This window comes from Carlito syrichta, unplaced genomic scaffold, assembly GCF_000164805.1.
Source record: "Carlito syrichta isolate Samal-C Ts95f unplaced genomic scaffold, Tarsius_syrichta-2.0.1 Scaffold304477, whole genome shotgun sequence".
Lineage (NCBI taxonomy): Eukaryota > Metazoa > Chordata > Mammalia > Primates > Tarsiidae > Carlito > Carlito syrichta.
Window position 1 is genome coordinate 196,232 of NW_007248573.1, and position 13,404 is coordinate 209,635.

General features: G+C 50.2%; 1 protein-coding gene across 2 annotated transcripts in view; it reads right to left on the reverse strand.

Annotated features, from left to right (window-relative positions):
• Window positions 1-1,962: 1,962 nt before the first annotated feature.
• MIPEP (mitochondrial intermediate peptidase) overlaps window positions 1,963-13,404 on the reverse strand; it is a 119,567-nt gene continuing 108,125 nt past the window's right edge. Inside the window, exon 18 of one of the 2 annotated variants that reach the window (XM_008060024.2) lies at window positions 1,963-2,190. In XM_008060024.2, the coding sequence (XP_008058215.1) occupies window positions 2,093-2,190 (98 nt within the window). In that variant the 3' untranslated portion in view covers window positions 1,963-2,092. The remainder of the gene's footprint in view (window positions 2,191-13,404) is intronic. The other variant, XM_008060023.2, reaches the window with a different exon arrangement.

Sequence of the window (13,404 nt, forward strand, 5' to 3'; positions counted from 1 at the left end):
GGTGTGCAGTTCAGTGGCATTAGGAACATCCATGCCATGTGCCACCAGCAAAAATCTCCCTTCTAACTGCCACTCATTTTGTTCTTCCCAGCTCAGAAACGCCTTCTTGAACTGAGGAGCACATAGTTACCGATGCCCTCCTGAGTCTGGTCCCTGTGGTGGGCACGGATGCCACTCACGCTGGACCTCATTCTAGGTCACTGTGCTGGGTCCAGCTACCCGGCCTCGACCTCAGGCCTTTGGAGCCCACCGGGCCTGGGTCTCCTCCCTGCTCTCCTCAGGCCCCCTCACACAAGTTTCAGAGCTGTGGCTCATGTCCTTCCCGGGCAGCTTTGTGTCTTCTGCTCTGACCACGTTGTCGGTCACTACACGCAGGTTTCCGTGTCTCTGACTTTCTTTCCTGTTCTACAGATCTCCCTTGTTACTGTCCTTTTATTTCTGTGTGTTCTTCATGGTTCTCAGCTTCATGACACCATGTTTTCTCAGATCTCACTAAGAATTCCAGAAGGGTTCTCTAAATGTGCTCCAGTTCCTTGTAAATGTCATCTTCCACGTCACTGGAAAATGCCTCTACAGACTCCAGGTGGACTGGCTGTTTTTGCATGCTCACCCTCCCCTGAAAGGGGTCGATGAGGACGCAGGGTTTGTCACTGCTGGAAGCCTGGTGCTGAGTAAAGCACCTCTCCCGACTTACCTGTAATGGACTGGCAGGTTGGCACCCATTTCCCGGAACAGAGCTGGCATCTGTGCAGTGACAGCTGCTCAGGACAAGATCTGTCCTTATTTCAGCTCAGATGCTGTGGATGAACAGGGTGGGGGACATAGGAACAGCTAGACCCCCCCCCCCCAGGCACAGGTGGCACCAACCTCACCCCACCTGCCTCCATGCTCAACTCTGCTGTGTGTACAGGCAGCTGCAGTTTGCAGATGTTCACGGGTAGAGGGACTCCAGTGGGGGGGGGCATGGGAGGAGGCAGGAACGACACCCCACCCCACGTAAGAGCCCCGCCTCCAGGGTGGCCACCGCCCTGCATTATGGGTGCTACAAATGTGGGTTTGTAAGTGTGAATGAGCGGGGTGGGGAGAAGGAAGGTCGGCTCCCTCACGGCTGGGGCACCCAGCACAGGCTGGTCACGATGGCATTTCTCTGTCTGGTCAGATCTCTGAGCCTGTGGAAATTCCTCCAGATTCTGCGAATGGGTGAATGTATGTCCCAGGCTGGGGACTCTGAATGTTCCCTTTTGCTTTGTCACTGGCCACTTCGTGAGAAGCAGGAAGGGGCTGTTAGCAGGTACCTTTTAAAACTGGAAATCTAGAATTAAATTCTTGACGTTAATGATGGGGAAAACCCATTAAACAATTTCTTCCCTGAAGTTAACAAAAGACAACACAGTCTGCAGTCACGTAGAACAGCGTGGTGAAACCAGACACAATGTAAGCCCCAGTGTCCTTTGCCACCGGTTGCTCGACGTCGGCACATCAGCTGTTCATTGCACACACACTTCCTATGTCCACCTCTGAAGTCAGGCCAGAGAGTGTGAGTTACACACGTACACACAGACACACACACACACACACACACACACACACACACACACACACACACACACATACACCAAATGCTTTGGAAGCCACGCCGGGTTTCCTGGTTGCCATAACCGACCACTTTAATTGCATCTTCTAAGCCTCACACAGTGGTCTTAAAGAAATGGTCATCGTTCTTAAAATAACTACGTGTCATCTTTCTCAAGACTGCTTCAAACTGTGTTTTATACTAAAATAACTTTGCTTTTAATTAAGTATCTAGTTTAGGGGAAGCTGACCTGGAGAGAGGGTCACACCAACCAAGGAAATGCCAGTCCCCGTGTTTAACAGCTCCACGGGGAAGTGTCATTCTTACCAGTTCACTAAGAGATGCTCCATGCGTTGAAAAATGTGCTACACAGGGAAAGAGGCAGCATGATTAAGACAAATTGTTTATTCCAAGTTCCCAGAGTTTCAAGTTTCTCAGAAGTTATTACAGAAGTGAACACTGAAAGCAAACGAGGCTCCCCAGCCGTCAGGCTTGGTGTCAAAGCCGCAGGATGTTCTGTCATTCGGAATCCATGAGGAAAGTCTCAAAGTCCAGATCCAAGTCAGAAACGAGGGCGCTCACAAAGTCATCCACAGAAGGACACCTCTGAAGCATGCCTGCAAATACAGGGACAGTCAGCCCCACACACACCAGGGGACAACAGGGAGGGACAGAGACACAGGTCACGTCTACACTGGGGACATGCTGGCATTCTGAAATAAGAGGCAGATGCCATGGCTGACTACTGGGATGTTGTATAAAGTCACGGCAATGTGTGGGCCCTGTAGCTGTTCATGATTTTAATGTATTTTATTATCTAATCAATACTCAGCGATTTAGGCCCAAGTATATTTCCCAAGGGTTTTCATTTCTGTATTTTTATATTACTATACACTTAGAGTGATTATAGAAGACTGAATTTTTCAGGTTCTTGGACTGGGGTGATTCAGATTTTAGTAAGTTTAGTTGCTTATCAAGTTTTATTAAGTACCATACACTTGAAAATTCATCGCTTAATTCTTTTATAAAAATCTTCCATCACACTCAAGTGATGGCTTTCCTACCAATTCCCCGTCCTAGAGAACTCCTGGCTTTGCAACTTATTTGTCATGTGATGCAGAAGTCCCTGATCTTTCGTGTTTGAGTGTCTCATCTAATATTCAAGGCAGCTACAAAGAAAAAAACAAAGCTGTGGTAGAAAGAAATGAGGTCCCGTGACCAGCACATGTTCAGAATTCAATAGAAGATACACGCATCTCTCTTCCTCACTCCAAGCCAAAGATGAAGCCATCAACTTCATTGCTTCGACCTTTATTCTTGGCAGAAAAGGTGAATTCAAGGGATAACCAGGCTGACACACCGGCATTGGGGGGATGAATCCGTAAAACTACTTTCGACACGGAGGCACGGAAAAATGGCCAGAATCCTCTACTGTCCTCTGCATCTTTAATGCAATTCAGTGAACCCGAATTGAGCAGCTGCCACTTACAGAGGAACAGGCAGGTCATGGCCTACGAGATGGGCAAGCTGAGTCATAGTGCGGGGGGTGGGAAAGACACTCGGAGGTGGAACCGAACGTCCACGCAGGGAAAAGCTAACCTTGACCTCTGCCTCATACTGTGCTAGAAATTAATTTCAGATGATCGCAGATCTCGTTGGAAAAGTTAAAGTTATTGTCTTTAAACACCCTCAGAGTAACTTTGTGACTTTGAAGTAGGCAAAGTTTCTTAGGTCACAGCAAGCAGTAATCATAAAAGAAAAAAATCATATTTAGATTTCATCAAAATCAAAGTCCACTCTTTAAAAGAAGTCATTAAGACACTAAATAAACAGTGACAGAGTGGGAGAAATACAAAACATGTATCTCACACAGGACTAGTATTCAGAATAGATAAAAACCTCTTTCAGACCACTGAAAAGTTTTTTTAATTGTAAATGGGCAAAATTCAACCTTCTGGACCTTTCCCAGAGGAAGCTATCCAAATGATTAGCACAACTGATAGGCACTGAGAAGACACTGAAAATCACCAGTAATCAGGAAATGAAAACCAACCCACAGTGAGACACCATTACACTCCCACCAGAATGGCTAAACTGAAAAGGCTAACACCACTAAGTGTTGGCAAGGCTGTGGGCATCCTTCACTGTTCTGCACTAGGGGTGAAAGGGAAGACACAACCACTTTGGAGAAGGTCTAGGCAACTTCACTCCTGGTATTTACTTAAGAGAAATGGAAGCACACGTTGGTAAAGGAAAGACTTCTGCAAACTGAAAAAAACCCACATTTCCATCAACAGGACATGAATAAACACACCAGGACAGGTTCACACAATGGAATATTACTCAGCAACAAAAGGGAACAAACTCCTTGTAACTCAACCACACAGATGGGTCTCAGAAACATCCACTGCCTAGAAGAAGCCTTGCATGAAGGAGCATGTCCTGTTTGATTTCATTTATATGAAGGTAAAAAATGGGCCAAACTCATCTAAGCGGAGAGAAGATGAGAATCGTGGCAGCGGAGAAATGGCATGAGGGACTTGGGGTGGTCATGCTCCACATCTGGATGCTGATTGGAGCTCCAGAGGTGTGCACACGTGTTCAGATGCATCGGACACTTAAGGCTTGTGCATTTCACTGCATAAAACTGTTACCTAAAAAGTAAGTGTATTGAACTCTAATTCATACCATGCATGTAGAAGCATCTGGGGGTACGGGTACTGATGTCTGCTTCCTGGAAAGCATGAATTATATGAGGGACTGACAGGCAGGCGGAAGGCCAGGCAGATGTAAACAGCAAAACACAAATCAAATGGCAGGTCAGAGGGTACTGACCACATTCTCCTTTCACCTTTTTCTGAGTGCTTAAGGATTTTTAACTTGAAATATTGGGAAAAAGTAAATTGTGGGTGCTAACAGCATACAAGTGCAGAAGACCAGGAGAAGAAGACTCAGAAGATTTTGTGGAGAGAGGGCATCTGAGTAGACACTTAAAAGTGGGTATTTTGTGGGGAGGGTACAGCATAAGAAAAGCACAGACATAGCTGGGCATGGTGGCTCAGCCTGTAATACCAGCACTTTGGGAGGCCGAGGCGAGAGGATTGCCCGAGCCCAGGGGTTCAAGACCAGCCTGGGAAACTTAGTGAGACCTCATTTCTACAATAAATCACACAAATTAGCCGGGCATGGTGGTGTGTGCCTGTGGTTCCAGTTACTTGGAAGGCTGAGGCAGATGGCTTGCCTGAGCCCAGCAGGTTGAGGCTGTGATGGCCAGAAGGTTTTTATCTTTCAACTCTGAGCCCCAACTTAGGAACTATCTAGAAAAGAAGGCACGGCTACCAGGAGAGAATGACTAAGGTTCACAACACACATTTTTTTTTTTTTTTTTAAGTTGGAGTCTCACTCTGTCGCCCAGACTGGAGTGCAGTGGCCGCGCCCGGCCACCGCAGCCTCGACCCGCTGGGCTCCGGCGATCCTTCCGCTTCAGTCTTCCGAGTAGCTGGAATTACAGGCATGCACTGCCACGCCCGGCTGATTTTTTGATTTATTGTAGAGATGAGATCTCGCCGCCCAGGCGGGTCTCGAACCCACGGGCTCAGGCCATCCACTCACCTCAGCCTCCCAAAGGCATGGATTACAGGCTGAGCCACCGAGCCCAGCTACATTTCTTTTTAACAGTAAAATAATCCACAGGGATGAATGCAGGTCTGGTCTCTGGTCCCACTGTACCATGAAGGAGAGAAACGGGAGGTTCTCTGGCAGGGGCTGAAGCTGCAGCATATGCTGTATCTTCTTCCAGCAGGAGGTTCTGACTGCCATGCTTCCATGGACATGGTCTATTACCTGGTGTCATGCACTTCCTCTGTGTCAGACTTCCTGAGATATCCAGAAACGTGGTTTGCAACCCAAGCGTGCTAACCTGTCGCACCATTTTCTTCCTTTACATACTTGGAACATTCTATAATTACCTGGCTGGTCGACTGTAATTAAGTGACCGGAAGTGACAGGTGGTAAAGCCATGGGTTCAGAGCCAAGCTATTCAGGGTGTGTGGCCATCCAGCTCCCTCAGGTGGTTCCATCAGCTCAGCAGCCTGCAGGTGCAGGTGGGATCCAGCTCTCCTCTCCAGAGAGGCCTAACCAGCACGGGTCCTCCTCCAGCCCCCACCACACACGGTCCTTCATCTCAGAGAAGAACAGGCTTTTCTCAAGAAACGTGGCTGGAGCAAAATGTGACTTTGTATGCCACGTGACTGCTGAAGGCAAAGGTTCAAAAAGGAGAGAAGCAGTTTCTAGGTAGCATCCTCTGGGGAATGTCCCGGTGTCCTCGCTGCAATTGGATTTAGACATTCTGCATGTCAACACAAGCTAAACCCTACAGAGAGAATTACAACAAAACCCACGTTCTGGGTGGCTCTACGAATAAGAACTGAAGTCAGTTTTTGTATATGGATACAGTCAAAAAACGCCAAGACAGCTTTGGTTTTTCTTTTTTGAAGCTGACAAAGATGTCCCCTCTGCCCTCCAGTCTGGAAAGTGCTGCCTGGCTGGTGCCCTGGGAAGCAGTGTGGGGCTGTTGACTCCCTAAGTGGGTAGAGTGGACAGACACAGTCACTATGGAAATCACTACACCCGGGGGAGCGGATGGGTCTTACCAAAAGGACCCAGCCAGGCAGAAACTTTACAACTAAAAAGAAGAAAGTCTCTTGCAACATCAGGCAGACCACATCGGAGTACACGTGGCCCACGAGAGCTCGTGAAGGGGAAGCGGGTTGTGGGCGTCCACCCACTTGTCCTCCCGAGAGGGACAGAGGATGCTCAACTGGCAGTTAAGGAAGTGAATTCAATTTCCACTTCTCCTCATTTTAAACCTGAGAGGCAGATGGGCTGATAAACATCAGTGCAAGCCAGGACACCTCGCTCCGACGGCTCTGCTCCAGTGAAATGAATCACAGCCCTGAAGCGTGAGGGTAATTCTCGCAGGCCTGGCTGACACGATCATGAAATCAGCAAGATTTCGACTCCTGATGCCGTGGGCTCCAGAATACACGGGTGTTGTTCTCCCAAGTGACTGTCGACAGAGCTGGAAACAAAGGCAGCACACAGGGGGTCCTGACCCATGACAGCCAGCCAGATGGGCTCACGGAGGGGCTGCTGCCACGCTGCCCACAGGGGCGACCACTACTCACTCAGCATTTGCTGTGGGCCTGGCACTTTGGGAGCACTGACCTGGGTGCCCCTGAAAGCACATCCGCAGGGGACCTGGTGGAGGCAAAGGAGGTCACACAACTCTTGGGTGTTTTTTTAAGCTCTGGCAGTCTGGCTCCAGAGCCTATGCTCTAAAAGCCTCATGTCTAAAATTCTGTCAAGTCACATACATTCAAAAAGGCCTATATTTAAATATCAGCATCTTTGATGTAGTAAGCCTAAATGTGTGGCAACATCCTGAGAAAAAGGTCTCCTTGCCTCCTGATGCCACTGGTGAGCAGACACACCCACCTATGAACGGCCGTCTTACTGCCCTGAGACACAGCCAAGTGTCCACTGGGTCCCGGTGACTCAGCTTCTGTTCTGTGGAGCACCCGTAACAAGCAGCCACACTGCGACTTGTGACCATGTGGCCTCGGTGTGAAAACGGCCAAGGATCGAGACAGGGAGGAGGCCTGACGGGCCGTGGCGTGAGCGGGCAGTTGTGTGCAGGCTTGTAGCTCTGGACTGCTCAAAACGTCTCCCGGGTGGGAGGCCCCGTTCAGAGGCAAGAACCATATATTTATTTTAAAAATTAAAAAATGGGGTGTATTTGGGTCACTAGGAACACCCCAGAGAACAGCTGGAAGTGGATGACAGAGGACACTGGCTTGGGCTGACGGGGATGTGGGCTGGTGCTGCCGCGACTGGGACACTCGTGTGACCAGGACGGGCCCTCACATTACAACCACGAGCCTCTCCCCAGGAGGCATGGTGCTCGCGGTGCTTGGATGCTGCTGAGGTCTTGTCGTGACCCACATGAAGCTGAGAGGAAAGTGCCCTAGGGCTCTGAGCTTGGGGTGCTTCCTGGGTGGCCTCCAAGCACCTGTGGAACCCCTCAGACGGAAGCCCCTGCGTGTTTAAGGGACTCCCAACTGTGCACGTTTCCAAGCTTCCAAGGAGCGGTCCCGTCAGTTCCAGGCGAGGTCAACACGCGAACCAAACTGCAAGCCCACACCCTATTTTGCAATCCATAATAAATGCACACACTAAGCAGACTCCCATTTAGAAATCGACACACTCATGGCCTCACTCTTTCACTCCTTGAATGATGTACAATGTCATCACTGGAAAACATGATCGAAAACAACCGTCTGGCAACGGCGCCTGCCTTCAAGCCAACCCTGCAAAATGGAATCTGGTGCTGGCTCCCTCTACTAAGCCCCTGGGGTGAGATGGTTCATGTACCATTTAATTTCTTGAACACGGGGGATTAGCAGGGCAATTAAAAGGCATTATAATTATTTTAAGTCTCAGAAGAAAAGTGGATAGTTTCATCTCCTCTGAGTCTATTTCTACATTGCTTGACACCAACTAAGAGTACCCAAGAAAACAAACTATGGCCAAGGCTGGTCAGAGTCTAATGAAAGACAAGAAGAAAGAATGAAGTAGCTATTAGTAGAACCTTTGCGAGAGTTTTTTCTTTCATTCATTCATTCATTCATTCATTCTCTCTATCTGTGCCTGAGTGCCTAATGAGAATTTAAGGCAGGCCAAAGAAAATCACTTGGTATCTATTAGGAAGATGCTGCAGATAAACATGACTGAGACTGTCTTGCAGAAAGTATGATTGTGCGGGTCTCGAGTGTAGACCAACACCACTGGCGTGTCACCTGGGAACCTGGTGGGGCTGTGGGTTCCAGATCCCTACCCCCAGCTCTCCTGACTTGGAAGCAGGGGGCCCAGCGATGTGTGTGTCTCCAAGCACGTGACAATTCTGCTGAATGTCCTGTACAAGAACCGCTGCCCAGTTGGGCCCCAGACGCCTTTAGCCCTGGAAGTGATGTGGCTCCCCTCAAGCGGCAATTGCGACTTGGAAAATACTGGGCAAGAAAGAAGCATAAGATTTTTTGTTTAAACTGGAAAATGTGTGTGCCTTAGGTGAAGGAGAATCACTGTATCATGCAAAATTTGACTCTGCTTGGGACATTGCTCAGGAATGACTGCCCAGCCCCCAGAGCGTGGACACAGCTGGGGAAAGCACCCAGTGTGACCACGTGCCTTGGCGTGAAAACGGCCAAGGATTGGGACAGGGAGGAGGCCCGAAGGGGCGTGTCGTGAGTGGGGAATGTGTGCAAGCTTGTGACTCTGGACTGCTCGAAACGGTGGGAGGCACCGTTCAGAGGCAAGAACAGTATTTTTATTTAAAAAATCAAAAAGTGGGTGTGTTTGGGTCACTAGGAACACCCCAGAGAACAGTGCTGGTCAGTTACTGACTCTCCTACGAGGAAAGATCAGAGTCACGGCCAAGACGCTTCTGTCACACAACGTTCCGACTGTTCTGATCCTGAGAACTACAGTCAACCTTGGTCCCGGGTATTCCAGAGCCGGCACGGGGCAGGGGGTTACTTCTCCAGGAAAAAGCCGGAAGTCAGCAGGGCACTGCCATTGGCTGCGAAAGTGGGGTCTTCACAGGGGATTCCTAGCAGCGAGGTGGGCCTGCTTGGGTCCAGCCTCCCTGTAGCCCTGGACCTCTTCTGCCTTGCAGGCTCTGAGCGCACGCCCCTACCTGCAAGCCACACTTTACAATTCAGTAGCAAGCAGGAACATGCACGCCCTGTGTCGTTCAGACAAGAAGTTGGCACATTTCTCAAAAGTGCAGTTTGCTGAGTGCCTGGGGCCAAGTCCTCTAGGCTGGACATGGCAGGCACACAGGGAGGAGACAGGCACAACTGTGGCCTCAAGAAGTTCAGCAGCTGGGAGAATGCCTTGAAAACACACAGTTGTTCACGTCTGGTGAGAGCATGGGAGGGGGTCTTTCTGGGAGGGAGACGCAGGTGGGCTCAGCCCATGACTGGCAGTGACAGTCAGGCACAGGCCAGCCGGAGCCGCAGGAAAGACGGGGGCTACTTGTTTCTGCACCCGGCACCCACATCCCCTGCCGAGCGAGCTGAGGGTGCGTTAGAGTCGTGGTCTCTGATGAGGGTGCTACCGGCAGTGTCTATGGAGCCATCATCCCAGGCACGGTCAGCCCCCACCACAAAAACGTGTCCAGACTCCCAGTGTTCACAGCGCCCAGGAGGACACCCTGTGGTGGGCCAGGAACGCACCCTGATGGATTCTTTGGCAAAGCTCTCCCGGCCTTTCCCAGCCCAGAGAGGGTGGCCAGATGTGTCTTCTGGGACCTGAAGTCTTGGGCAGGATGAAGAGGTCGGCAGTGCCCAGAGCTGGCCATCCCGGCACTGGTCCCTGAAAAGCATGCCGCCCTGCTGCCTGGACACTCAGCTGAGCACGCCATCCCACCTGGACCCTCTGCTGAGCATGCTGTCCTGCCTAGACCCTCCACTGAGCACACCGCACTGCCTGGACCCTCCGCTGAACACACCATCCCACCTGGACCCTCAGCAGAACGCGCCATCCTGCCAGACCCTTGGCTGAACACACTGCCGCTCCTGGACCCTCCGCTGAGCACGCCGTCCCACCTGGACCCTCGGTCCTCTTCCCAGGCCTGCTCTGGATTCTCCCTGGGATTCTGTGGCCGCCTCCTTATTGTTCCCCCAAAATGTCTTTTCTGCTTTGGCAAGTCAGAATTGGTTCTGTTTATTCCTAGAGGATTTCCAGTTGGTAAAAAATCAGACCACAAGTAACAAAAGGGAATTTAATGGTGTCTGGGGAACATCGATCTTTTTGTTTGATCAAAGAACAACTCTGGACCTAGGGTTTGCATGAGAAGCAGGTATTTTTTCCATTTAAGTGACTTCTCCGATTCATGAAGCCCGGTGATACACGAGCAATGTCAATGCCTGATTTATGCTCCCAAAATTCACTGAAAAAGCAGGGGGTACTTCTGGCCACAGAGGGGAGGAGAGTGTCTCACTGCTACCAAGCCTGGCCAGGATGTGACAGGGTATGAGGAGACAGAAGAGCAGAGGGACTGTCTTGGTATCCGTGGGTTCTCCTGAGACCGGTGCTTTCCTGGTAGACGGGGAAGTAAACACCCTTGCGTGTGGGTTTCCAAGGTGCAAGAGAAGGTCATGGCTTGGGTGTCCACAGCCACCTGGGGAAGAGGAAGCCTGAGTGCCGCGTCTTTGGGGTCAGGCAGATGGAGCCCTGATCTGATCGGGAGTGGCCAGCGTTCCCAGGCCAACATGGCAAGACAGAGAGCAGGTCCGTTCCTTCGAACCAGAGCTGAATGTGAGCCACATTTCGGCCACGGCATGGGAGTTGCCTTCAATGCATTAACTAAGGTCCCTTCGACAGGCTTCCGTTCAAGGCATCACTTATTCATGGGATACGCTGGGGGACCAGGAAGAACCCCAGGCCCCAAAAGGAAACGCCCTGGGAACTCTGTGGGACAACCATGGGGGAGGGGGCTTTGGGAGCAAGCAGAGTAAACCTCCCCCCCCGCCCCGTGGCTCCGGAAGCAGCCTCATGCCTCATGAGTACCATGCGGGTTGGAGTTTTGGGCTGAACAGAGTATGATCTGGTCCCACCCAGCATTTTGTAACTTAACGTCTCAGTCCAATTCTCCTCACTACACAACAGTTTTCCTTTGAAGGGGTACCAAGGAGCAACAGAGAGAAAAAATAAACTCTCTCCTTTTAAAATCAAACCTTTGGTGGTTCTGAAGAAGGCGGTATATCCTGAGAATGAGAGCAAGGGTTTGGCACGTGATTACGGGGTTAACCAACGGGTGAAGGGACCTTGGACCAGTCACTTCCAAGCCTGGCTTCTGCTGGGGACAAGCTGAGTAAAGGTAGAGTGCTGGAGTGGAGTGTTTGCAGTTCGAGAACTGGCACAGTGTCACCTACGTCGCTAAACTGTCACAAGGATTGAGCAACATGGAGTGTTCAACACGCAGAATGCTCACCCCAGCAGTCAGCTCCAAGGTGAGGACAGCCCATTTCCCAGTTCACAAGTTGGAGGACGTGACTGCTTATTCTGCACAAGGTGAACTGTAAACCACAGGTCTGTGATTAAGTGTCCAGGAGACCATCAAAAACCTCGCCACCACAGGCTGATTGCCCAGCTCAGGAATCATGGCCAATCCTACTTTTTTCACTTTCTGCCATCTGCTTTTTATTAGATAATTGTTTATCTACTAAAGAAAACAAACAAAAAACGGAACTAAAATCGAACGCTTTGCTGCTGGCTGGGACAAAAGGTCGTGGCTAGGATGATGGGAGGTTCTGAATGGGGGTCATGGTGATGGCACACAGCACTGCAAGAGTGCAATACCATGATGCCTCAGAACCACATGCTTAAAAAGGCCAAAATGATTAGTTGTATGGCATGTATGCTTTATCACAATTTTTAAAGAAGCAAGAGTGGCCAGGCATGGTGGTTCACATCTGTAATCCTAGCACTTTGGGAGGCTGAAACCAGGGGATTGCTTGAGCCCAGAAATTTGAGACCAGCCTGAGCAACACAGCAAGACCTCATCTCTACAAAAATAAAACTACAGTAAGTCCCCTACATATGAACCTTCAAGTTGCGAACTTTCAAAGATGTGACCTGATGCCAGCCCGTGTGCCAGCTGTTATACTGTACGTACTACTGACTTTAAGGTACTGTACTGTAAAATTAAACATGTTTTCTTTTGTGTCTGTGTGTTTGCTTTTTATGTATTATTTGTGTGAAAAGTATTATAAACCAATTACAGTACAGTACTGCATAGCCGATTGTGTTAGTGAGGTGCTGAAGCTGACTTTGCTGGACTTACAAATAAATTGGACTTACAAATGCGCTCTTGGAAGGGAACTCATTCATATGTAGGGAACTTCCGATAAAAATATTAGCCAGGTGTGGTGGCGTGCGCCTGTAGTCCCATCTGCTCAGGAGGCTGAGGTGGAAGGATCATTTGAGCCTAGGAGGTCGAGGCTGTGGTGAACCATGATTGTGGCACTGCACTCTAGCCTAGGCAACAGAGCAAGACTCTGACTCAAAAAACAAAAACAAGAAACAAGAGATCCAAGTACTGACAGAGCCTCTGACTTGCCCAGCCATGTGGCTGTCTGTGCTATGATTCCTCCTCCATCATTCAACTTAATAACCACAATGTACCGAAAGCCAGGTTCCCTACACAGACCTAGGAGGGAGTGGGAGGGCGGCCTGCACATTCCAGCACCGCCACCAGTTCTAGAAACTCATCTTAATCACCGGGGGCTACGTTTTCTGCTGGAATAACCATATGAGGCAAACTCCACTGGGGCTGACTGAGAACCGTGGCCGCAGAGGCTGGCCTGGTGGGTGGAAGAACCTTCAGTGAAGTTCCTAAGATCAGAGTTCTCGCTCCAGATGTCCCTCCCAGGCCCGGGCAAGTGTGCAGCTCCTGGCCCACCGTGAGGCTGTCCTGGTTGCAGGCAAGTGGCGCCCATGCACCGTTTCTAAAGCTGATTCCACAGCCTCCCTCAGTCTCCGGCTCATCAGTTTTGGCACAAGGGACAAGTCCGTCCCTTCTTTCAACCGAAACAGCCCTCTGCTCCCGGGTGGGCCTGGTATCTGCCATGACATGGGTGAGGTTGTCCCACAGTCTCCACGGTCAGGTGGGGCCCCTGAATGTGGGCTGGAGGGTCCACGCCAGCAAGCGCGGCCCACACGCGCCCTGTTGACCCATTTGCTCTGGTTTTGGTGTCAGAGTAAATAAT